The sequence below is a fragment of the Rattus rattus genome, chromosome 9, assembly GCF_011064425.1.
Source record: "Rattus rattus isolate New Zealand chromosome 9, Rrattus_CSIRO_v1, whole genome shotgun sequence".
Lineage (NCBI taxonomy): Eukaryota > Metazoa > Chordata > Mammalia > Rodentia > Muridae > Rattus > Rattus rattus.
The window spans coordinates 55,705,842-55,731,836 of NC_046162.1; the positions used below are offsets into that span (position 1 = coordinate 55,705,842).

General features: G+C 50.5%; 1 protein-coding gene and 1 non-coding gene across 2 annotated transcripts; both read left to right on the top strand.

The window, feature by feature from the left end:
* Positions 1-484: 484 nt before the first annotated feature.
* Positions 485-25,810, top strand: Med24 (mediator complex subunit 24). The gene is made up of 27 exons (XM_032913417.1): positions 485-534; positions 881-1,083; positions 1,171-1,253; positions 11,926-11,964; positions 12,227-12,300; positions 12,640-12,872; positions 13,016-13,072; positions 14,277-14,388; positions 14,485-14,635; positions 14,876-14,989; positions 15,488-15,535; positions 16,136-16,218; positions 16,474-16,560; positions 17,327-17,432; positions 17,933-18,072; positions 19,015-19,052; positions 19,444-19,526; positions 19,851-20,029; positions 20,148-20,247; positions 20,553-20,728; positions 22,535-22,799; positions 23,176-23,357; positions 23,538-23,628; positions 23,975-24,074; positions 24,806-24,886; positions 25,144-25,292; positions 25,394-25,810. Exons 2-27 carry the CDS (start codon positions 954-956, stop codon positions 25,508-25,510), a joined length of 3,018 nt encoding a protein of 1,005 aa, XP_032769308.1. The 5' UTR covers positions 485-534; positions 881-953; the 3' UTR covers positions 25,511-25,810.
* On the top strand, positions 19,212-19,315 carry LOC116910741. The gene has a single exon (XR_004389254.1). It is a non-coding gene; the product is annotated as a small nucleolar RNA SNORD124 (small nucleolar RNA).
* Positions 25,811-25,995: the final 185 nt, after the last annotated feature.

Below are 25,995 nucleotides of genomic sequence, written 5' to 3' on the forward strand. Positions count from 1 at the left end.
GGGGATAAAATGGTGGTAGGTATGACGGTACCCACACCTCAGTGTCCTTTTGGAATAGAAATGTGAAAATGAGAACTCTTGTGGCTACAGGGGGCTTTGGAGAACAAAAGCCAAAACCCAAACAGAAGCCAGGTTAGAACTCAAAAGGGAAGCGAGGTTAGAATCCACTGTTGTGCCTCACTTCTGGGGAATAACCACAGTTTCAGCATGATTGAAGGTAAGGAGTAGATGGCGACGTCATTGGAAGACAGAGAGTTGGTTTCTCCCCAGACCCTGAGTCTCCAGGTACCAACGTACTTCAGCTCTTCGGATAATCTCAGATAAAAACCACCATAACCAATTAGATTAATCCTTCTGCTTGTTCGGCGGCTTAGACAAGTCTTAGACAGAGAACTACAATTCCCAGAAGGTATTGTGGCAGGACGCGCCTCTTGCTACGTTTCCATTGGTTGGTGTGTGTTGCCACTGGCCAATAGTAAATGATTTCCTTAATAGGTGTCAAGATGGCGCTGCCTACGATGTAGAACTCGTTTGGTAGGCTTGAATTTGGGGAGATGGTGGATGAAAGAAAAGGAGGAATTACAGCTTCAGGGCTGAGGAAGGTAGAGGAAATGGGAAGAGATCTACGTTGGGGGTGGCAGTGGTGAGGAACGCAGCTAGAGCGAAGCGCATAATTAGGCAACCGGAGCGGGCTTAACCCTTTCCTGCTCTCTTAAGCTTTGGAGACACTTTCTGTCCCAATTCAAGAAAAGATGGTTCAGAAATTAAGAGGGTGACAGAGCCGGTAACTCGACTCCTCCACTCTGTCTAGTTTTTCTGTTCTGCTTAAGTCTTCCCGAATTTCCATTCTGTTTACCTCTCCCCTGTTCTTTTTCCTCAGAACTCCGGTTCTCTTCTGGCTCCATTTTTAAACTCCCACCTTGTCCCTCCTCTCGCCTCCTTGGAGTGACATCATGAAGGTGGTGAACCTGAAGCAGGCCATTTTGCAAGCCTGGAAAGAGCGATGGAGTGACTACCAATGGGCAATCAACATGAAAAAATTCTTTCCCAAAGGAGCCACCTGGGACATTCTCAACCTAGCAGGTCTCAAGTCAAATGGGGAAGGAAGGATGGGAGGGGCAACCCCAGGAAAGCTGTAACCACTCAGCCTTACTTTAATTTCCCTTGCAGAAGCACTCCTGGAGCAGGCCATGATTGGACCTTCCCCCAATCCTCTTATCCTGTCTTACCTGAAGTACGCCATTAGTTCCCAGGTAAAACATTCATGCCTCCTCCTGGCTTTTGGAGGAGAAACAGTTGTCAGTTTAGGTTAGGTTTATCTTCTTACAAAAATAACACTTCATTTGTTGTAGTGAATGAATATTACGTCCATTTACTCTCCATATACATTTACAAGTAAAACTTTTAAAAATTACATATGGGCTGGAGAGATGGCTCAGCGGTTAAAAACACGGACTGCTCTTCCAAGGGTCCTGAGTTCAATTCCCAGCAGCCACATGGTGGCTCACAACCATCTGTAATGGGATCCAATGCCCTGTTCTGGTGTGTCTGAAGACAACCACAATGTATTCAAATACATAAAAATAAATAAATCTTTAAAAAAATTACATGTAATTATAGTGGGAAGGGCACGTATACCACAGAATGCACGTGAAGGTAAGATACTTCTGTGGAGTTGACCTGTTCTCACCTTTCTGGGTATTTGAACTCATGTCAGTAGGCTTGCATGCGAAGCATCTTTGCCTGCTGAGCCTCTTTGCCAGCTCCTCGTTTCTATTTTTGAGACAATGTCTTATGTAGCCCAGGCTGGGATTGAATTCCTGCTTTTCTGCTGCCCCCTCCCACAATTGATTTGGGAGTGGGTGAGTGCTAATAATCAAAGCTAGGACCTGCACCTGCTAGGTGAGCGTTCTCCTTTTGAGCTGTAGTCCCTACAAATGTGTTTACAAGTGTTAATGTTTGTCTGTCACGCAGTGGTAAGTCCTGGGGACTTGATCCTAGTACACAAGGGATGTTGAAGGCGATGCAGACCGTCACTGATCATTGAACGGATGGGTTTATGGCATGGTTAGGGCAGAGTATAAAAATGACAAGAAGGGGGGCTGGGGATTTAGCTCAGTGGTAGAGCGCTTGCCTAGCAAGCGCAAGGCCCTGGGTTCGGTCCCCAGCTCCTAAAAGAAAAAAAAATGACGAGAAGATGGGGAAGGAATGCCTAGTCCTGTCTGAGTCAACACGGAAGGCTTTCTAGAGGAATTTTAAACCAAAGTCTCTGTGTTGAGTAGGAGTTAGCCACACAGATTAATGAGAATGAAAGGCACAGAGGAAATTATACACAGGCTGGGTGGGAGACATCACAAGATACCCACTCCTGAAAGTAAGGGCTGGGGATTTAGTTCATTGCTTAGCATGGACAAGGCCTTGGGTTTGTTCCCCAGCACCACAAAAGAACTGAAGAGAATTTGGCATGGCCGCAGCAGAGCTGAACACTGCACGGCACTTCTGTTTATGTTTGTCACACACTCACTTGATAGCATAGGGATTGGAACAGAGATTTAAGGTATGCTTATCCAGAGATAGGGGCAGAGCTCGGTTAGCAGTATGTTTGCCTAGCATAGACAAGGTACTGGGCTTTTTGTTTGTTTGTTTTATGATGCTACAATGTTTTTTTTTATGATGTTACAATACAATAGAGAAACATTGTCTCAAACCTGTGTCTGTGTAACTCCGAATGTCCTGAGACTCACAAGGTAGATCAGGCTGGCCTCAAACTGACAGATCATCTGTCTCTGCTTCCAAGTGCTGGGATTAAAGGTGTGGGCCACCACCCCTGGGTTTATTCTTTATTATTATACTAAACTGTGACAGGTAACATGAGCTGTGTCACCGATGACTTTATACTGTTACATGCAAATCCATTGGTCTCTCTTGCACTTTTCTTCTTTGTGCTGGGGAATGAAACCCAGGAACTTACACGCAGCAGGTGACTGCTCTACCACCTGCAGACACCCTCAGTGACCCTTTTGCACTTTGAGCCAATCTTTTACTGAAGTGTAATTTTGTTTTGAGACTGAGTGTCTTTGTGTAGTTCAAGTTGGCCTCAGACTCCTGAACCTCTTGCTTCATTCAGCCCTGCAAGTGCTAGATTACAGGTTTGTGCTGGGGTTGTAGAGCATCGCACTGAGCATTGCAACATCATGAACTGGTCATTTGGGAACTGTATGACTGAGCTATGGAGATGATCTAGCTATCGATACATTTACCTACACTGTATCACTACACATCATCGAATCTCTGGGATACTCCATTGCACAACTAGGAGAAAGTGTGAGTTGGGAAGTAAAGTGTGTGTGTGTGTGTGTGTGTGTGTGTGTGTGTCTGTGTGTGTTGAGCATCACATATACATGGAAGTCGGAGGATAGTTCCTGGGAGTTGATCATGTGGGTCCTGGAATCAACAGCAGGTACTTTACCTGCTGAATCAACTTCTCAGCCTTGTTTTAAACATACCTGGGGGTTCCAGCCCCTCAGAAAGGTATTGGAGACCCTAAGTATTCCTTGAATCATACCTTGAGATCTGCTGCATAGCATTTCAAGGATACTGGTGTGGTTTTTATTTTTGTTGGTTTTTTTTTCTTTTCTCGAGACAGGGTTTTTCTGTAACAGCACCAACTGCCCTGGAAGGCTGTAGACCAGGCTGGCCTTGAACTCAGAAATCCGCCCACCTCTTCTGGGATTAAAGGCCTGTGCCACTACTGCCCAGCTCAATGTTTGGTATTTTTGAGACAGAGTCCTGATCTTTAGTTCATCCTGACCTTACTGATCGTTCTGCCTCTGCTTCCCAAATGCTGCGATCACAGGTGTAAGTCACTGTGACATCTGGTGTAGGAAGACGGTTTAAAGATAGAGGTCAGATACTAGGGCCCCTGTGGTAATGTGAACAATGTGGACTTTATCACAGTCACCAGAAGTCATGTTAGGAGTTTCAGGAAGAAAAACAGTGTTGGTAAGACTTTTATTGTCAGGGAGAGTTCTTGGGAACTGTGTGTTTGTGTGTGTGTTTGTGTGTGCGTGTGTGTGGGGGGGGGTTAGAGAAGTATTAGGACTTGGAGCTCAGATCCCAGAACCTAAGTAAATGCTGGCTGAGCATGGCAGCCAGCTGTAATTTCAGTGCTTGGAGGGCAGAGATGAGATGTCCACAGGGAGCTAGTAATAGGCTCGCTAGCTGAGCCTCACTGGGGAGGTTTGGGTTCAGTTGAAAGACCCTGTATCAACATCCAGCCTCCACATGCATGTATACATACATACATGCATAGATGCACCAGCAGCACACGTAGGAACAAGCATATGTGTACACACCATGCACATGAGGAAATACTTTTTAATATGTGTATATATGTAAATGTGTAAAATTAGGATAGGATGTACAGACTTTGTAATTGTGTCTGTCGTAGGGTGGGCTCTGAGGATAGAAGCTAGGCTTATGCATAAGCAATCTTCCATTGAGCCTTACCTCCAGCCCTAAAGTACCCAGATACTCACCCAGATATTCAGTGATTTTTAGCAGTTCTCTGTATTCACCAGCGTCCAAAATAGCAGACGGCAAGACATTTGCATTCTTCTGGAAACCTCCCTTGTACTTTTTGTTCAGCCTCCTTCCCCACAGCTACCTGATGACTTGTGTCAGCAAATACTACCAATATTTGTAATCTGTGGAAGTGTAGCCCTGTGGTATGTGTTGGTGTTAGGGAGGCTGCCTGTGACCACACTTCCTCAGCTGGGAATCCACTGTTCTCTACCCCTGGCAGCCCGTCTGCTCTCCCTGTTAGCACTGAGACCACTGCAGTTCCCCCGGTTGTATCGTTTTCCTGCTTCCTGCAGTTTAAGTTGTTGTTATTTGTTTCATGCAGTAATCACCAAAGACCCTTCTTTTGCAGATTTCCCTCCATACCTGGGAAATACCTCTAGGATAGATACTTCAGAATTCTGCCAGGCGGTAGTGCCACACACCTTTGCACCTAGCATCAAGGTTTCTCTGTGTAGCCCTGACTGTCTTGGAACTCACCCTGTACACCGGGCTGGCCTGGAACTTAGAGACCCACCTGCCTCCGCCTCCCAAGTGCTGGGATTAAAGGTGTGGCCACCACTGCCAGCTCAGCGGTTTTATTTGCATTTGTGTATGTGTGAGCACTCAACTGTGTTCCACTAACATGTAGATATCCATTGAGACCAGAAGAGGGTTTCAGATCCCGTGAGGCTGGAGTTACAGACTTTATTGATTGGCCATCCTTTGTCCTGTCTTCTCTTATAGATATATATTTGTCCTTTTTTACACAAGTATTTTGCTCTTTTGTTGTTGTTGTATTGTTATGCTGGGCATCAAACCCAGAACCTCGTGTATGTTAGGAAAGTGCTGTTTCAATTACTATGGTTTGTTCTGTCGTCCTTCTCCCTCCCTCCTTCCCTCCTCCCTCCCTCCCTCCCGCCTCCCTCCTTCTTCCCTCCCTCCCTCCTCCCTTTTTCCTTCTTTTCTTTCTTTGCTTTTTAGAGACACAGTTTCTCCAGGTAGCGATGGCTGTCCTGGGATTCACTTTGTAGACCAGGCTGGCCTTGAGTTCAGAGATCCACCTGCCTTTGCCTCCCGAATGCTGGAATTAGAGGTGCAGGCCGCCACAGCCACCCTGCCTAGGTTGGTCTTAAATGCTTCCTCCTCCTGTGTCCACCTGCAGAGTGTTGGAATTACAGACACGCACTACCATATCTGGTCTCTATATAATATATATTATATATAATATATACTATACATAATACTTGGGTAAAACTTCTTTTTTTTTTCTTTTTTTCTTTTTTTTCGGAGCTGGGGACCGAACCCAGGGCCTTGCGCTTGCTAGGCAAGTGCTCTACCACTGAGCTAAATCCCCAACCTATTTATTTTTCTTATCTTCTTTTTTAAGACAGGCTTGAGTGTAGCTCAGGCCTGGCACTTACTTTGCGGTCCACTACCTAGGTGTGAAGGTTCAAGCCTGAGCCACTCTGCTCAGCTTTATGAACTGGGATTGAACCGAGGTCTTTATGCGTTTTTAGGTCACTGTACCAACTGAGTCATACATACACCCCAGCCCTAATATTTTAACTCTTTTCCAAAAACGTGTGATTGAGACTAGAGAGTAGCCCATGAGTTATTAGAGAGCCTACGACTCTTCCCAAGGAGTCAGCGCCCACACACATCTGTTGGCTCACAGCTTCTGTAACTCAAGCTCGGAAGGACCCAGCGTCGTCTTCCAGCCTCCGTGGGCACCTGTACCACACACGGCACACTCATGGCTCGCACAACACACATCCATACAAATAAAAACACAATCCTTAAAAATGTCTTGTCTGTTTCCAGGCATGTCGGTTTACAGACAAATTTTAAATTCAAATTTTATGTTAATAGACAGAAAGCAGGGAGACTATTCCTCAGATTGTTTTTTCTTGCTGTTGTTGTTGTTTTGTTTTGTTTTTGGTCTGTTTGTTCTTGTAAAGGACTAGATAGTAACTATTTCACATCCGCAGGTCCTTCCTTCTTGGATGCCACTGCTGTGTTCTTACAGCCTGAAAGCAGAGACGCTGTGTTATTGAGGAGACAGATGTGACGATGGAGTTTTCTGGTCCCCTACTCAGGACAGTTGAGTCACTCAGGTTAGAGAGGATACCAGCATGAACTTAGGAAGGGATGAGTTTAAGAACAGCTTAAGAAAATGGTTCTCAAAATGGTTGTGACCCCTTCGGGAGGTTGAATGACCCTTTCTTAGGAGCCACATATCAGACATCCTGCAGTAGCAAAATTAGTTAGTAAGTAGCAGTGAAAATAATTTTATGGTTGGGGACCACCACAGCATGAGGAACTATATTAAAGGGTCGCAGCATCAGGGAGATTGAGAACCGCTTGTTTAGGGGGTCCAGTTGGGAAGGTTTGTTGATTAACTGCATGAGTGCAGGAGAGAGGTCCAAGGTGAGCCCTGGATTTCTAGTTCGATGCTGGCCTCATCACGAGGGGAGAGTAGAACTGGAGAGGAGTGGTCCTTTGGGTTGGTCTGTACAGACGATTCTGGCCTTAAATTCAAAGGAGACAGTCAGAAGGAGGTAGAGCTCAGGAGTCTGACTGAATGTGAGCACCTGGTTTAGAAATGTGTAGTCAGTTTCTGTTGTGACAAAATACTGGAGTTAAACCACTTAGGGAAGGAAGGGTTTGTTTGGGCCACGACTGGCCTGCTTTGTCATTTCTAGGTAGTAATGAAGCAGAATGGAGTGTTAGGAAGACGCACAGAAGAGAAGTTGCTCCTGCCCTGGTAGCAAGGAAAGCAGAGGAGAGGCTGGGGACAAGATATGGCCTTTCAAAAACATGCCTCTCTCCAACTAGGCCCCTCCCTCCGGCAGCGCCATCACTTTATGAGTCCATGAATCAGTTTATCCAGTCAGCCTTTAGGTTATATCTGGGGAACAAATCATAACAAGTTGTCGGGCCCAGATGGTTGACGGGGGATGTGGGTATAGAGGACATTGTTCAGGGAATATGGGCAAGGGAAGTGGTCCGTGCCAGATTCCTAAGCACCCAGTCACGTAAGAGCATGTGTAAGAAATGATCTGAGGAGAGCAAAGGAAACCGTCAAGAGTGTATCAGGTTGGGGTTGGGGATTTAGCTCAGTGGTAGGGCGCTTGCCTAGCAAGCGCAAGGCCCTGGGTTCGGTCCCCAGCTCCGAAAAAAAAGAAAAAAGAAAAAAAAAAAAAGAGTGTATCAGGTAGAAGGTATGAAGGAAGGAAAGGTAGAAAATCAAGGATGTGCTTGATGACGTCAGCGGCAGCCAGGAGGCTGGACTCCATCAGAAGTGAGAGCCCGTGGGTCTCACAGCAAGAGTTTGTTGGCAGCTGTGAGGGAGAGATTAGTGCAGGGGTCAGGACAGAAGTGACTGCAGTGTGTTAAAGAGCGAGCAGAAGGTGTGGAGGTAGAGACCGTGAGAGGAGAGAACTCTGTTGGAGAGGACAGAGGGTGGTTAAGAGAAATGTGGGGTCTGTGGGAAGCTCTCTCTAAAATAGGAGGCTCTCGAGATACATAAACACCAGCAAGAAAGGCAGGCTCAGAAAGGCTGAATATCTTCACAGCCTGTCAAGTGCTATACAAAATTAGTAATTTATTCTTCCCTCGGAGTTAAGAGGCTCTTTGGTCGGGTGCTATGCCTGGAGAGGGCACTTAGGAGTGGTTGGGGGTGTTGGGTATGAAGAAGAGCAAGAGGATTAGAGACAGCTGCCAGGTCAGCCTGGGCTAGCCGCGTGTGCAGATGGCCACGCCAGCCTCCAGCCTCGAGGTTTTGTGTCAGCTCAGAGTGTCTAGTTGGTGGAATTGTTAAGACTGGAGCTGCCTTAAGTCCTGCTGGGAGGAAGAGGTTACCTACCATGCGTAAGCGCTTTCAGGTGTGTCTGGAGCAGAGCTTAAGTGACACACTTAGAAGCCATGTACAGAATGCACCGTGTGGAGGCCATCAACTCATTCTGACTAAGCCCTCAATGAGAACATGCACAGCGGGGGCTTCTCTTCTCGCTGTGGGGTCCAGGTTTTTTAAGTTGAAACATCCAGCTCCCCCTACAGGTTGGCACCCAGCAAGGCTCAGTTCTTCTCCAAGCTCTCTCTATGGGGACATTGGTTATAAATAAACAAACACTGGCCTGGAACGGCACGGCCATTCTGCCCAGGCATTCTCCCAACTTTCTGCTCACTGTCAGACACTCGCTTTGGCTTCACAGTATGTCCTGCTGCTGACGGCTCTGAATGCTAATTGTCTGCATTTAAGCCCTGTCTGTATTTTGCGCGTGTTCATCCACGAGGTCTGGTTTAAAATGCCTGAGCCAGTCTGCTCAGGTGATGATCGCCGTCATCTCTGACCACACACTGCACACATGCTGTCACCGTTACTATTTGCAGTGCAAACCCAGGGCCTAAGCGTGCTAGCCTAGCACTTAGCCACCGAGCTGCATACACCTCAGCCTGCTGAATTAAGAGTTTAAATCTGCTCAGGACAAATTATTTCTATCAAACCAGTTCTCTGTGATGTAGAGCACACTCACTAACAGAAGTGTGTTGTAAGGTAAAATCATTTTAGATTGCAGCTCATTAATAGAACTCAGTTACTTGAAGCAATGAAAATTTCCCAAGGACAAGTCCAAGGCCTTGTGCTAGAGAAATGGATATAAATGTAGTAATCTCTGTCTGCAAGGAATTTACTGTCTAGATAGAATTATATAAAGTATGTATTTGGAAATACTACTTAAATGAGATCTTGTGATGAAATGACTTTGAAGGCTATTGCTTGGGCGCCTCTGGGAAGGGGACGGCGTGTGCCATGGCGTGCGGAAGGCAGAGGGCATGCTGGTCAGTTCTTCCAGCGTATGGGGTCTGGGGATTGATCTCAAGTCATGAGATTCCGCAGCAAGTCTCTTTACTGAGTCATCTCTCATTGTTTACAAATGCATCCTGGTTCTGAGAAGTCTCACAGCGAGGATGTACGTATTATGTATGTTTTTACTTTAGGGTTGTATGGCATCTATCACACAGAAGCACTGTGTGTGCCTGCGAAAAGATTTCCCTATTTGCAGCGCAGGGGGGGAAGCCAGGACCATCCAAAGTACACACTCTTCTTACAGCCGAGCACACCACCAAGGCCTGTAACATTCCCCAATGTCTTAAAGAAGCCAGGAGCAACATGGTCTGATATGATTTTCTATAGTAAAGAAATTGCTCTTTTGGGCTGGAGAGATGGGTCAGTGGATAAGAGCACTGGCTGCTCTTCCAGAGGTCCTGAGTTCAAATCCCGGCAACCACATAGCCCTCTGTAAGGGGATCTGATGCCCTCTTCTGGTGTGTCTAAAGACAGTGACGTTGTACTCATAAATAAAATAAATAAATCTTTTAAAAAGTTGCTCTTTTTGTGCTGAGTAATACTGTGGGCACCAGCACTGTATTGAGGGTTATATGCCCGAGGAATTAGAATTTATTGTGGGTCAGAGAGATGACTCTGTAGTCAGGAACGCTAGCTGCTGGCCAAGCACAGTGGTGTATGCCTTTAATCTCAGCATTGGGGAGGCAGAGGCAGATGGAACTCTGAGTTGGAGGCCAGCCTGGTGTACATGGTGAATTCCAGGACAGCCAGAGCTATATAGAGAAACCCTGTCTCAAAAAAACAAGAACCGGCCACCTATCCCAGTCCCAGGGGATCTCATGCCCCTTTTTGACTAACAGGGCACTGCATGTAGGTGGCACAGACATATATGCAGCCAAAACACATGTACGCATAAATATAAAGAAATAAGTAAAAAAAATTATTTACTTCTTTTGCAGACTGGAATGAAATTGAGGCCTTGTACATGTTAGGCAAGCACCCACCACTGAACTGCATACCAGCACCAGGAGCCAGCGTTTTCACTTCATTTATGTGCTTCTGATTTTCGAGCCAGGGTCTTGCTATCTAGGCCAGGCTGGCTTTGACCTTTCCAGCAGCCCTGCGTGCTGGCTCGAAGGTGTGCGGCTGGGGGCTTCCTTGCTGGTGCAGCTGTGGCAGCAACATTAGGAAGTGCTGATCTAAGGGCACACTTTAATGTATTCACTCTACAAACGTCAGGATTGCGGTGGTTACTGGACAGTGGTTCCCTGATCCACAGAGGCAGCAGGCGCCTCCTGTTTCCCAGGGGAGATATTCGCCAGTCCTTGTCCAAATCAGATAACCCCACACCTCTTTCTGTTGACTCGAAGCTTTGCTATGATGGTCAGACTGATGTCCAATTTAAAGGCTCAGTGGTTCTTCAGTCTTAACCTCCAGAGTAGCTGTGACTACGGGGGCTGCCACTGTGTCCTTGACGGTCACTGTTTCTTGTAATTTCTCTAGTGCTGGAGCTTGAGCCCCGGGTCTTGCTCATCTTGGCAAGTACTGGAGTGCACTTTACTGCCGAGCCACACCCTCAGCCTCCGTTAATCTTTTTGTTTGTTTGGTTGTTTTTTTCAAGACAGGGTTTCTCTGTATATCCCTGGCTGTCCTGGAACTTGCTCTGTAGACCAGGCTGGCCTTAAACTCACAGACCTACCTGCCTCTGCCTCCCGAGTGCTGGGATTGAAGGTGTGCACCACCACCGTCCAGCTCAATTAGTTTTCTTTTTTTATTTATTTTATGTATATGAGTACACTGTAGCTGCCTTCAGACACAGCAGAAGAGGGCATCAGATCCCATTACAGATGGTTGTGAGCCACCATGTGGTTGCTGGGAATTGAACTCAGGACCCCTGGAAGAGCAGTTAGTGCTCTTAACCGCTGAGCCATCTCTCCGGCCCTCAATTAGTCTTCTTGATAAAAGAAGCAATGGGACTAGTTAGTGTGGAGGAGAAATAGTTCACATGCACACACACCACCTCTGTGCCTCGGGTTGAATTTAGGGCACACGCTTGGCTGGCACCAACCACTGAAGTGTCTCTTCAGCCCAGCAGAATGGCACATCACCCTTGCCTAGCAGGCATGGGGCTGGGGCTGAGCCTCGTCCCCTGGACTTCCGGACCACATACAGGAAGGTTAGAGACATAAAGCCACATGACTGTCACTCTCGGTGACCCTTTGCCCACTAGGGGCCAACTGAAGTTCGTTTAGCTTTGGAAAGGAACAGCATAAAGACAGGACAGGGTCCCTTTTGGGTACGGGAAACCCTCTCAGAGCCTTATATGGATGCCCTTTGCGATGAGTGTGACAGAAGTAGCAACCAGGACAGCACATGACATTATCGTGTGCCCCTTAATGAGCTGAGGAAGCGTCTTGAAGGCCTTGGGGATCCCGAGCTGTGGCAGTTCAAGCATCAGTGTTGGCCCCTCTCAAGTGGATGACTTGTCTGAACGTCCTGTGTCTTCTTTCTTCTAGATGGTGTCCTACTCCTCCGTGCTCACTGCCATCAGTAAGGTATGACCATGGCCCCTCAGGAACTGTGGGGAGGACTCAGACAAGGCCACCGGCCTCGCCACTCTGGTCATGTGTCCCCTGAGGCTGAATAGGCAACACCTGATGCCTCTCCCAGCTGAGGAGAAGGTCTGGGAGTTAGGAACACATGTCCACGTGGAGAGTCTGAGCCCAGGGCTGGAGGGAGGAGAAGGAGCAGAGCTTGTGAGACCGGGGTTGACTAGACAGTGCTGTGCCTCTCCATTGTTCTCTGTTCTCTCTGCAGTTTGATGACTTTTCCCGGGACCTGTGTGTCCAGGCTCTGCTGGACATCATGGACATGTTTTGTGACCGACTCAGGTAAGAGATGGGTGAGGAAGCTCGGAGAACTGCATCATTCTTTCAGTGCCGAGCAGAGGCCCATAGTCTAGGAGACGACTGAGACCATCTCTGGGTCTCTGCCTGCCCACCCCCAGCTTCTTAACTATTTCCTGAAGACAAAGTGCCTCCTCTATTTGGAACAGCTGCTTTAAGATCTTGTCTAGTGGAAGCTGGCTAGACGAGGTGTCTTACCTAGGATTCTGCCAACTTTCCAACTCTGTCCCCTGGTAGTGTTGTGCCAGAGACTCTGGGGGAACATTGGTGTGGGTTGGATTTCAGCTTTTGGAATAGATACAAATTTTCATCCTTTTTGGGTAGTTGCCACGGCAAAGCAGAGGAATGCATCGGGCTGTGCCGAGCGCTCCTCAGCGCCCTCCACTGGCTGCTGCGATGTACAGCAGCTTCTGCGGAGCGGCTCCAGGAAGGGCTGGAGGCTGGCAGTGCGGTCACTGGGGAGAAGCAGCTTGCCCTGTGCCTGCAATGCCTGGAGAAGACCCTCAGCAGCACCAAGAACCGAGCCCTGCTGCACATCGCCAAACTAGAGGAGGCCTGTATGTCCCCGACTCCCCTGCGCCCTGCCTGCTGCTGCTTCTGTAGCTGGTCCTTTGATTGAGAGGGGAGAGGCAGGATGCCATCCCACTTCTTTCTAGAAGGATCCGAAATCATCCCACTTCCTTTTTTCTCTCCCCATAAGCATTGCATACATCCCAGGGACTTGGGCAGGGTGGCACCCGAGCCAATCAACCAACAGGTATTTACTGAGCCTTCTCCTGTGCCCAGCACCGCGCCAGGTGCTCGAGTGGGGGAGGGGGGCTGCCGAAGGCGCATGTGGCAGGGTCCCTGCCCTCAGCAAGCTTACACACTGGTGGGGAGTAAGATTGGAATGCCATGCACCTGAGAAATTCGAGGACGAGACGGGCACCCGCTCTTGTCTGTCTTCATGTTGCTCGCCTAGAAGCGGATGACTCAGGTGTGACCTAAGCTTTCAGTTTAAACTCAGTACCTGTCTGCCATGTCTGCTCTTATCTCTCAACTCAAGTTCTGCTACGTCTTGGAACCTTCCAGATTTATAGGAGGGAAGTCTTCTTCAACAGAGGCCTCGGGCCTCTGAGTCTTGAGCCCCTCTGGCTAGGGCCACCTAAGGGTCTCTTGTTTTCCATTGACAGGAATGCTAAAATGGGTGGCACCCAGGTCTTCAGGGCTCAGTGGAGATGTTGTTAGGGGATTAGTGTCTCTGGCAAAAGTCCAGAAAGAGACTGATCACTGTGTCAAAATGGGCTGTGCCGACAGTTTTTCTTCATCTGTTTTCTTGTTAGTGTTGGCAGTGCCTTGCCTTCCTGGCACTTGATAAGTGTTATTGGTAGGAAAGTAGATGAACGCTTCATTTTGATGGATCTCAGGTCTCGGTTGTCTTTCTCTTGTCCCTGTGCTACGTGGAGGTTAATTGGCTAGCTGGTGCCATCATTCATCATTTGACCCGTGGGGCTTGTAACTAGGATAAGTGACTAGTAATTAAATACTAATATGTGCTGTAGGCCACAAGTGCGGCCATTTAAGAGAGAGGCCAGTGGGCTCACCCAGCTGGGTGAGCTTTAAAATAGCAGGAACTCGGAAGCCTTGTCAGCAAGGCATTTGGAACTAGGTTGCCTAGAGTAGAAGTGACTGTCCCCGCTCGCCCACTGGATGCTACACCCACCCTGTGCCTTGCTCCCACTGCTTGTGTGTCAGTTGTGTGTGGTCACTGGAAGTCAGGCCCTTGGTATGGTTTCTAGGGGTCTTTGTCCCATGGCGCCTACTCCCCTTACAGAAGCATGCTCCCCTCAGGACTCTGCCTCCTCATCCTCGGAGGTTTCTTGCTGTGTGCTTTCACAGCCAGCGAGCACCACAGTCACGGAGTGTGGGCTGTGCCCGCGTCTCCTTCCCAGCATGCTTCTGCCTTGCTTTTTCTCTCCCAGCCTCCTGGACTGCCATTGAGCATTGTCTTCTAAAACTCGGGGAGATCCTGGCCAACCTCAGCAACCCCCAACTCCGGAGCCAGGCCGAGCATTGTGGCACACTCATCAGGAGGTTAAGTTTCTGCCGGAGACGGGAAGGTGGGCTCCGCGGTGTGTTGTCCCTCTGTCTTTTCAGTCCCCGACACTGTCCCCATGCGTCTCTCCTCAGCATCCCCACCATGCTGTCTGTGCACTCGGAGCAGCTGCACAAGACTGGCTTCCCCACCATCCACGCGCTCATCCTGCTTGAGGGCACCATGAACCTGACAGGCGAGATGCAGCCCCTGGTGGAGCAGCTGATGATGGTGAAGCGCATGCAGGTGGGCGTGGCCAAGCAGGGTGGGCGGCCATGGGGGAAGAGGGAGGAGGCTGGTCCTCCAGAGGAATAGAGATTTCCTCTTGATCCCCTAGTGGACCACAGATGCCAGTTGTACACAGTTTTGTCCTCCAGATCTTGGGTCTGAACTGGAGCCCTGCTGTGTAGTCACAAACCCAACCTGGTCCTTGGAGCCTGTGGAAGGGGAGGGACCTCTTACACCACCCCCTTGGATTTCCCACAGCATATCCCCACACCTCTCTTTGTCCTGGAGATCTGGAAAGCTTGCTTTGTGGGACTCATCGAGTCCCCTGAAGGTACACAGGAGCTGAAGTGGACGGCTTTCACCTATCTCAAGGTATCTATTTGGTGATATGGTGGCAAGGAAGACCCAGGAAGGGGGACAGCGCTCAGGAGAAGAGCAGTGTGCTGGATCTTTGCCCTGTGTGTCCCCCTCCTGGCACCTAGTCGCCTCTGAGTCTCTAGCACAAGCTTAGCTGGTCATTGTCTCTGAGTCTTGGCTGCTTTAGCCCCTTGGGGATCTGCTGCTTGTTTAGCCCGTCCTTAGCCAGGTTGGTTCCAGTCACCTAAGAGAGCTGGGGAGGTGGCTCTGAACCTTACTTCCAATTTTGTTGTTAGGATTTGGGGGCAGCAGAAGTGGGGGGCCATGTCCTGTAGGCCAGAGGCATCGGGTGCTCGGGTCCCTGTGTGTAGGCTTACAGGTCATTCAGAGAGTACCATCCACGCCAGAAGAGCCTTCCTACCTCAGTGCCCACAGTAGGGAATGCACAGTCTTCTGGGGTAAGTGGAAGAGAAAAAGGTCCTTGATTTTCCTCTCTTCTCCCTTGTGTCCTAGATTCCACAGGTTTTGGTGAAATTGAAGAAATATTTTCATGGAGACAAGGTGAGTTGGAGCCTGCGTGAGGGCCATGGAAGCAGAGGAAGGTAGACAAGTCCTTGTCCTGGTCTCTCTTTCCTTTCGTTTTTTTTTTTTTTTTTTTTTTTTTTTTTTTTTTTTCTTTTTTTGTTTGTTTTTTTTTTTTTTTGAGGCAGGGTTTCCTGTGTAGCCCTGGCTGTTCTGGAACTCACTCTGTACACCAGGCTGGCCTCGAACTCAGAGATCCACCTGGTTCTGCCTCCCGAGTCTTGGACTAAGGGTGTGTGCTAAGGGTGGGTCTTTTGGGCTGTAGCTCTGTGGTGACATGTTCTTGTGCCCAGAGGAGGCTGAGTGGACCTGTGACCACCTGGGTATGTCCTTGCATATACACCCAGGTAAAGATGGTGGCTCCCGTCCACCCAGCAGAAAGACTGCTTGTGGTGATTTGGCCAAAGTAACCACAAGGAGAGCGTGGGGCCTCCAGTACCTCCCACCTAGTCACTGGGGGCTGGTAGGGGTCACAGCCAGCTTTCTCTCTTACCAAGCAAGGTGTCCTTGTAACCCTGCCCTTTGGGCTGTGGGGCCCTGGGATGTAGACCCCAGGTGGCAGTTTCTGATTCTTTTTAGGACTTCACTGAGGATGTCAACTGTGCTTTTGAGTTCCTGTTGAAGCTCACACCCTTGTTGGACAAAGCTGACCAGCGCTGCAAGTACGAGCTCCCTGGAAAGTGTTCTGAGTCCTTCCCTGCTCACCGTGTTAGATGAGCATTGGGAACTCTTTCTTCCTGTTGGACTCTCCCACTTGGCAGAGGCAAGAGGCAGTAGGCTCATAGTTGCCAAGTACCCAGAGCACTTCTACCTTTGGGTACCTGAGGTTTTCGTCACCCTGAAGGAGAGAGGAGACCGGACAGATACCCTGTGATCCAACTCTCCTCTCACTTGGATCCTCTGGCTTTCCTTCACAGTTGTGACTGCACGAACTTCCTCCTCCAGGAGTGCAACAAGCAGGGGCTTCTGTCTGAGGCCAGCTTTGCCAGCCTTGTGAGCAAGCGGTACGTTGTGAGCCCCTCGGGCGGCCTCCCTCTTGCCAGACTGGTTCCTGGTGCCTTTCCCTTCCTCTTTAAGGCCTGAGTTGCAAGTGGCTGATGCCTTCTGGGTCTAGAGAGCAGAACCTCAGACGAGAGTTTTGCCCTCCAAGTCACTGCTCTTTGTCCCGTCCTCCTTTGTGAGCAAAGGCCATAGAGAAAGTCTTACATCTTCCTTTAATCTTAACTGAACTCAGAATGTGTGTAATGATACTGACAAATTGAGATGATGGTAATGTTGAGCACAGGTTCACGCATAAACTTCATCCTGACTCTCAAGATTCTTTGCTTTTGTGCCGTGCTAAGGATTAAACCCAGCGTGCTATGACGTGAGGCAAAAGCTGTCCGGCCGGCTCCCACGTTGGCTATATGCTTCCGTCTCCTCTCTACCTTTGTTTCTGGAGTTGAATTAGAGAATTTTTTTTCTTAAAAATAGGAGTCTCACTATGTAGCTTTGGCTAGCCTCATACACAGAGGTCTGCCTGCTTCTGCCACTTGAATGGTTTAAGATTTGATTAGAGTGCAGGCCACCACACACAGTGTATTAGAGACTGTATCAGGATTTTCCTAGCCAAGTATGAGTGAGGTAGTTTACAGCTGTAATTCCAACCTCGAGAGGCTGAAACAGGAGAACGACCTTGAGTTTAAGGCCAGCCTGAGCGACAATACGAGATCTGTCTCCAAAAAGGAAATAATCTTCGTTTCTGTTTTCTTCTCTGGTTTATGACCACAGCACAGCAGATCGGGACCCCCAGCTAAAATCATCAGAAAATGCTAACATCCAGCCTAATCCTGGACTGATCCTGCGGGCAGAGCCCACTGTCACAAACATTCTCAAGGTGCGTGTGTGCACCCTGCCTGTGCCGCTGTGGACTCCTTTCTTCTTTTGCTTTCCTGTTTCCAGATAAATGAACAGGGCCCACAGACCTCTCTGGCTCTCTGCGGAGAGCTGTTTGGGGAGTGGAACAACTGGGGAGGCAAAGGTAGCTACCACTGAAAGCTGACATTGGTTGCTCTCCCGCTGTGCGCTAGGTGATGTGGCTGGAGCCTCTCCAGACACTACCCATGAAGGCATAGAAGGGAAGTTCCCAGCCAGATCCTGTCCCCCACCTCACCGCTCACCCCTCACGCCCTGCCCCTGCACCCCACCACACCCGTGTAGTTGAGCACAAGGCTTACAGAGTAGAGAGTGTTAGCAATGATCATCTTTCTGTCAGAGCAGGAAGTGGCAGGTTATTTGAAGGTGCTGTGGGCCAGCCAGTGGACACAGGCAGAGAGGAATGTGTTTAGGCTGTCTGGGGTCATCAGTGTCCTTCCCTGGCCTTTTGTCCTGCACCAGACAATGGATGCGGATCACTCCAAGTCCCCGGAGGGGCTGCTCGGGGTCCTGGGACACATGCTGTCTGGGAAGAGCCTGGACTTGCTGTTGGCTGCTGCTGCTGCCACTGGGAAGCAAATCCTTTGCCCGAAATTCATCAAGTGAGTAGAGCTATGCCCTGCTGTGCGATGGGATGTCCTGTTTGGAGGGAGGAGATACCTAGGTGTGGGTCTCCCATTGAGGTATACAGACCAGGGCAGAGCATCCTAACTAGAAACCGTGACAGAAGGGTTCACTGAAGGTGGATGGAGATGCTTGCTAAGATAATGACGGTTCAGGGGGATGGGTGCGTGCAAGGGTAGAGAGATGGCTCAGGACCTACATTCAGCTCACAGTTGTTTGTCACTCCAGTCTCAGAGGATCCATTGCCCTCCCTGTGACATATGAGATGCATAACTAACACAGACATACTTAATACATAAAAATAAAAGATAAATACATTTTTAAAATGAGACATTGAACAGTGAGCATGGGAGAATTCCTTGGTCTGGATATTGACTTTGGACATAGGGTCTTGTGTAGCCGACTGTATCTAGCTCATGGGGTTCTTTTTGTTTTTTGTTTTGTACTGTGTAACAACCCTGGCTATCCTGGAACTCACTTTGTAGACCAGGCTAGCATCAAACTCCTAGATCTGCCTCACTCTGCCCCCTGAGGCATGCATGGCCACAGCCTGGCTATTAATGGGTTCTTAAATTCTGCAGCTTTTGGGGGGTTACCTGGAGTTTCGCAGGTTACCAGGATTTTACATGTGGAACATGGTTCCTTATAAGTCTTTGGGGCTCACTGTGTAGTGTGAGCTGTCCTCTGACACACCATGTGCTAGACTCTTCTGTCTTGGGATGTAGATGTGAGGCACCAAGTTCTTTTAATAATAGTGATTTGTTTCTGTAATTATAACACTCGTTCATACTTAGTTTATAGTTCAGGTTCTAAGGACCACCCCCCTGAATGTGTAGCCCCCTCCTGCCCCACCCCACCCCCTCCTGTAGCTCAGCTCAGCTCTTGCTCTGCTTGATGTCACCTGTCTCTGTCCCCTGTAGTCTGAATGAGTTCACTACCCACGGCAGCGGAGAGAGCAGTAAGTTTGTGCTATCTGCGGATACCTGAGGAGGGAGGAGAGGGAATGCCTGCTCATTCCGGGGGTGAGGGCGATGCTGGGAAGGGGCTCTGCCAAAACCACCCCTTTGCCCTTCTCCAAGTTGGACCATTTTAGACCGGTTTGCGTTCTGGAGATTGTGGATTTCAAGGAAGGGATGATGTTTTTACTAAGACCCAAGAAAAGGATTCTGAGCCTCAGAGCTTTGAAGGAACCACTTGGTCCCTGACCTTCCTTCAGAAAGTCCTGAGCTGGGGTGTAGCCTCCACACTTGCTACTGTGCGTGAGGCCTTCAATCCCTGGCACTCCTGATCTACACAGGGCTTGGGGCCTCTGCCCTGGGCTGAGCTTGGCGTTCTTGTCTTTCCCACAGCAAAAACAGCCTCAGTTCGTGCCTTGCTCTTTGACATCTCCTTCCTCATGCTATGCCACGTGGCCCAGACCTATGGCTCCGAGGTAAGTGATGAGAGCTGGTGACAGGAAGAGGCCCCAAGTGAGTGGAACAAAGAGGAAGGAAACTGCCAGGAGCTCCCTTACTCACCCCTGCCCCCGCTGATCTCCCAAGCCAGCCAGTTCTGTTGGCTTCCCAGTCAACAGGTGCCCAGCGTCCCAGGTCCTCTAGCGACACATTCGTGCTGACCACTAGGTGGCAGCACAACTCCCTGTCTGATTCCCCTGGACAGATTTAGATTTGTCCAAGGAAAGGGAATGGCAGTAGAGTCCGTTCTTGGGCTCTGGCAGGCGCCATGCCCTCTTCTCTCAGCTGGTGCTCTTTTCCAGGTGATTCTCTCCGAGTCAAGCTCAGGAGAAGAAGTCCCCTTCTTCGAGACCTGGATGCAGACCTGCATGCCTGAGGAGGGCAAGATTTTGAACCCTGACCACCCCTGCTTCCGGCCTGACTCCACCAAAGTCGAGTCCTTGGTGGCCTTACTCAACAACTCCTCAGAGATGAAGCTAGTGTCAGTGGTCTAGGTCCTGACCTTGGGTAGTAGTGGGGACATTCCAAGACCCTCTCCCCTAATCCCATCTCACACTCCCTTGCCGTGGTGGTTCTCCCATCCCTAATCTTCTCTGTAGGCAGATGAAGTGGCATGAAGCCTGCCTGAGCATCTCAGCAGCCATTTTGGAAATCCTCAACGCTTGGGAGAATGGGGTTCTGGCCTTCGAGTCCATCCAGGTAGCCCCACCATTACTTGAGCCTCTCTGCCTGAGACACAGGGCTGTCATTGAGAGCTTGTCATTGTGCATACACACAAACCCTCAAGCTGGAGTCGTGTTCCGGTATTAGTCTCCCACAGTGTCCCCCTCTTAACCACTTCATCCCTCCCAGCTGTCCTTGAGAAAATCAAATTTGTGTTGCAAAGGTGTGAAATGTACCTCGGGATGCCACCTGTGACCCCCCAGCTTCCCCCAGAGGCCATGGGAGTCATGGCTAGGGAGAGCGAGAGAGTTCCCCAAGTCATTCCCTTTTCCTCCCCACAGAAAATCACCGATAATATCAAGGGAAAGGTATGCAGTCTGGCAGTGTGTGCTGTGGCTTGGCTTGTGGCCCACGTCCGGATGCTGGGGCTGGATGAGCGTGAGAAGTCACTGCAGATGATCCGCCAGTTGGCAGGGCCACTGTACAGTGAGAACACGCTGCAGTTCTACAATGAGAGGTCAGTAACCTGGCCTGGCCCTCCTGGCCCCTGCAGGTGTGTGGTGAGGAGTCAGCACCACCAGGAACAAGCAGCCCTCCCCGTCCCCGGGAGCCGCTCACCCACCACTTCCTCCTCCGTCCAGGCTCTGACAGCCCACCTTGCTGTGCTGCCCAGGCCGTGCCCAGTCAGGGTGGCTGGCTTTCCTTACCCTCTCGGCTTGCGGCTTCCCTTCCCTACCACTCCCTCACATTCTTAGTCACACACTCCTTCAGCTGGCACAGCAGGTAGTTGGTGTCTCTCTGGATCCAGAGGGTTTTAGTCCTGCAGTCCATGAGTGGGAAATATGGACCCCAGACAGCTTGGCTGCTGTCCTCAAAGGCTCCCAGTTGTAGAGAACCAGCTGAGGCAGAAGGGCAAAGGGATTATAGGGCTGTGTCACTGTCGAGGAACTCTGAGGCATCTGCAGTTTTTATAGCTGCCCTCCCCCACCCCCAGCTGTCCTGGTGACCATTTCAAGTACTGGCTCTTGAGGGACTTCCGCCACACGGGGCTGGTGGTGTCCGTTCATTCCCCCAACTGTTAGGTTGTGGGCTGTTGGTTTTTAAATGTGGCGTGAAGCACATAATAGAAAATTTGCCATTTCAACTGTGTTTGTGTGTCACTCAGGATGTGGGTTGTGACACAGATCTCCAGACATTTTCATCTGGTGTATCTGAGCCTTTTAGCCAATAAGCAACTGTCTACCTCCCCTTCTGGGTTCCCGGCAGCTACCATGCTGCTGTCTGTCCCTCTGAGCGACTACACTAGATACTTCGTATAACTAGAATTATGTAATACCTGCTTTTTCATGACTGACTGACTTTACTCAGCATAATTTCCTCAAAATTCATTCATACTCTGGCATGTGACAGGATTTCCTTCCTTTTAAGGCTGAGTAACATTGCATATCCGTGCCCCTCAAGGGGACTTGGAGAGAGTTGCTGCGTATGTGGGGCTGGGCTGGCTTGCAGGGCAGCTGCTGAAGACGCTTTCTGAGGGACATGTGGAAACAGCCCAAGCAAAGTTTGGGGAGGCTCTGTACGCTCTTATCTGCACTCCCCTGCCTGTGGGACGTCATCCAAATTAAGTGTGTATAACACACACACACACACACACACACACAAACACACGCACGCGTACACACACAAATACACACACAAATACACACGTACACACACACACACTAGCACACGGGCGCAGAGGGGCTCTGAAAGTCAAGGTTGCACTCTCTGCACCCTGACATCCCAGCAGTTAGTACTCAGACCCCAGCTGTGTTTGCAGCCCAGATGTTCCTGAGAGGATTCCAGGCTATGCACATTTTGCCCAGCTGCCCAGGGCCGGGAAGAGTCTTGTGGGGCAGCCTAAAGGCCTCTCCTGGAAGTTACAGTTTACTTTGGGAGGGTGCCAGGGCTGGGTCCGACCCCCCTCCCCCAAGTGCTCAGCTTAAGTGGAAGTGATTGTGTTTATTTATGACCCTGATTTGGCAGCGCTCAGGCCTGGGGGAGGGGACAAGTTGGCGGGACGAGGAGGTTGAGGGGAGGAGAAACAGAAAATCTGAGTGGATTGATGGAACCTGCAAGAGAAGAAAATCCTGGTCTGTGCCTCTCCTAGGCTTCAGGCCTGGCAAGTGAGCTCCTTGCCAGGAGTGAACTGTATTGTCCTCCCCAGTATACGGTAGTGAACTGTATTGTCCTCCCCAGCATACGGTGGGTCTAATTCCTCAGCCATGTTTCCGTAACCCAACTCCAGGGGTAATGCCTGCATGTACCCTCCCTGCTCCCCTAGGGTGGTGATTATGAACTCAATCTTGGAACATATGTGTGCGGACGTGCTACAGCAGACAGCCACGCAGATCAAGTTTCCATCCACGGGCGTGGACACAATGCCCTACTGGAACCTGCTTCCTCCCAAGCGTCCCATCAAGGAGGTACTGACAGACATCTTTGCCAAGGTACTGGAGAAGGGCTGGGTGGACAGCCGCTCCATTCACATCCTTGACACCCTGCTGCACATGGGTGGCGTCTACTGGTTCTGCAACAACCTGATTAAGGTACTAGGGCTGGGGTACATGTGGACAGCCATATAGATAAGGGCAGTAGACATCATCGGCTGGGATAGGCCGGGCTGGGGTGCATGTGGACAGCCAGCTGGACAGGGGCAGGAGATGTCATCAGCTGGGATAGGCTGGGCTGGGGTGTATGTGGACAGCCAGGTGGACAGGAACAGGAGACATCATTGTCTGGGATAGGCCAGGCTTCTTTGAGAGGTTGCTAGAAGCTGGGTGGTCTCCTGGGGAAATAGGGCCTCACCTCAGAGAAGCACCTTGGGAGTTGGGGTCGAATAGCACCTTTGGCTGCTGAGGTGGTTAGAGCATCAGAATCCTAGGGTCCAGGCAGCACCTCAGGAGCCACTCGCCTGCCTCTCAGGAACTGCTGAAGGAGACTCGCAAGGAGCACACGCTAAGGGCAGTCCAACTATTGTACTCCATCTTCTGTCTGGACATGCAGCAAGTGACCCTAGTTCTGCTGGGCCACATCCTGCCTGGGCTGCTTACTGACTCCTCCAAGTGGCACAGCCTCATGGACCCTCCTGGCACCGCACTAGCCAAGTAGGATTCTCTCCAGAGCTTTCCTTGAGCCCCAAGCATCTAGCATCCAGATTCAGTCTGGTGTCACCTCAGGAAGCTGGGATCTGGGTGGGAGTGAGGGACGGAAGGGGCTCCTTCACTGTGAACATGTACTTCTTCTGGGACCGACTTAACTATGCCTTTTCCTGGAACCTTTGCTAGGCTAGCCGTTTGGTGTGCCCTGAGTTCTTACTCTTCCCACAAGGGACAGGCATCCTCCCGCCAGAAGAAGAGGCACAGAGAAGACATAGAGGTAGGCCTGCTGCTGACTTGGTCATGTGTTTATTCAGCAAACATTTTCTGATCGCTTAAAGCAGAGGTGCTCTCCCAGCCAGAGGTTGGGGCTAAGGTCATCTGTGTGTGAGCCTGTCTGATTGGTCAGGGTCTAGAGGAGTGGCTTGAGTGGGCCTCTGAGTGTCCTTGATGAGGGTCCTTTTCTGCTCACTGGGCAGAGATTGGGGTCTGGGAAGGGTCACCACTGGTAACGCTGGCCAAGGACTGTAGGAAGCTCACTTCTCCAGTCAGATCTGCCCTCCAGTCCTCTCCAGCTCCTGGAGACTTAGGAAGTCGGGTGTGTGACAGTGACTCCTTGTCCCCAGGATTATATCAGCCTCTTCCCTGTGGAGGACATGCAGCCTTCAAAGCTTATGCGGCTCCTGAGCTCCAATGAGGATGATGCCAGCATCCTGTCAAGTCCCAGTGAGCACTTGGGGGTCACGGGCCTGCCCAGGACTCACTCCTCCCTCACGAGCTTCCTCGACTCCCAGCTCATGGTCGTCTGGCAGAGCAGGAGCTTGCACTTCTCTGTCCCTAGTGGGTGCTCTGACCCCACAGGTCCCCCTCCCTTATCACCAGTGGGAGGGTGGCGAGGCATTTAGTGAGTTCGCCAGCTTGACACACCTTGTACCACTGACTCACCCACTCTCCCTTCCTTCCTAACCCAGAGACATGCCCTGTGGCTGAGTACAGGCCCCGCCAGGCTGTGACCCGGGGCTGTCTTCCTGCCTTCCTACTCAGAGGGCAGCCCATGCCACCCTCTCCTTGCTGACAGACTCCCTTCTGCCAAAAACTCTTGTGTGGCATCCAATTTTTCTTGTTTCCAGAGATTTCTCCTGAACCTAGAACTTTCTCTGGAGCTTTGTAGGGATCAGGGTCCGAGCTACATGCTTGTGCAAAGGAAAGATGTTCGGTTGCCCACCTGAGACCTATGGCCTTAGCTAGGCCCTTAGCAAACAGACTGTGGATCTGTCTGTCTGTCTGTAAGATGAGCTCTGAGCAGGCAGAGAGGCAGCCCGAGGCACAGAGTGGTCTTTGATGGTACTCAGCAGGCCTGGTTCCCCTCAGCTCCTCCCCAGACTCCCCTGATGGAGGGGGACAGGTAAGGCTCCCCTGCACAGAGCTGATACGGTACCCTCCCTGCCGTCCCACAGCTGACCGCTCCATGAACAGCTCCCTCTCAGCTTCCCAGCTCCACACAGTCAACATGAGGGACCCTCTGAACCGAGTCCTGGGTGAGTCTTGCCAGCTGCACCTACCTGCAGACTGAGCTAGAAGCCCTCATCGGAGACAGGGCTGAGTCCCCCAGAAGGGGCATCCTGCTCCACCTCCACACCCTGCCCTGCCCCTACTACTGTCTGTCTAAGGTATTCAGCCCCCTTTACTGCATCTTCTTCCACCCAGGCCTGCTGCCTTTGGCATTCACCGCCTCTTGCTTCCCTCTCCTGTCTGACCTGTTCTAGAACTGTGTGTCTTGTTCCTTTCTGCACAGCCAACCTGTTCCTGCTCATTTCTTCCATCCTGGGTTCACGCACCGCTGGCCCCCACACCCAGTTTGTGCAGTGGTTCATGGAGGAGTGTGTGGACTGCCTGGAGCAGGACAGCAGGGGCAGCATTCTGCAGTTCATGCCCTTCACTACCGTGAGTGTCCCAGTGGCTGCAGGGGGACCCACAGAGAAAGGAGGGATCCTCCTCTTTGGGTGTCATGCCCAGGAGCTACCTGTGTTCGTCTGTCTGCGCAGGTATCAGAACTGGTAAAGGTGTCTGCTATGTCCAGCCCCAAGGTTGTTCTGGCCATCACAGACCTCAGCCTGCCCCTGGGTCGGCAGGTGGCTGCCAAAGCCATCGCGGCACTCTGAGGAGCTATGAGTGGCCTACAGCGAACCCCAGGCCCAGGATCCAGACAGGGAGCCGGGAGAGTGAGACGTTCCCCTCTCGTGCCCTGACTTACCATAGCCCTGCACATCTCCCAGTTGCTTTTGTAATTTCTGTCCTTTCAACGAGCACCCAAAGACTGTGGTCACCCCAATTCTAGCAGTCGCTGTACTTCAAGGAGGAATGTATACGGCCACAGTGTGTATATAAGTTTATTTTTATAACCCATGAGTGGGAGGTCCCCCCTTGGTCCCTCTGTAAATAAAGATCCTTATGGCTATCAAGTGCTGCTGGTGGCTCTGTGGCTCTCTGGCTCATGTGGGGACAGTGTCCTTTCCTGCAGTCTGCTGTGCTGTAGTGGGAGGTGGGCATAGTCTTGTGGTAGGGGGGAGGAGGAGGAGGAGGTGAGGAAGGCTGGGGGCATTGTTCACAGTCCTGCTGCAATGGTGTGGACTCATTGAAAGTGGGA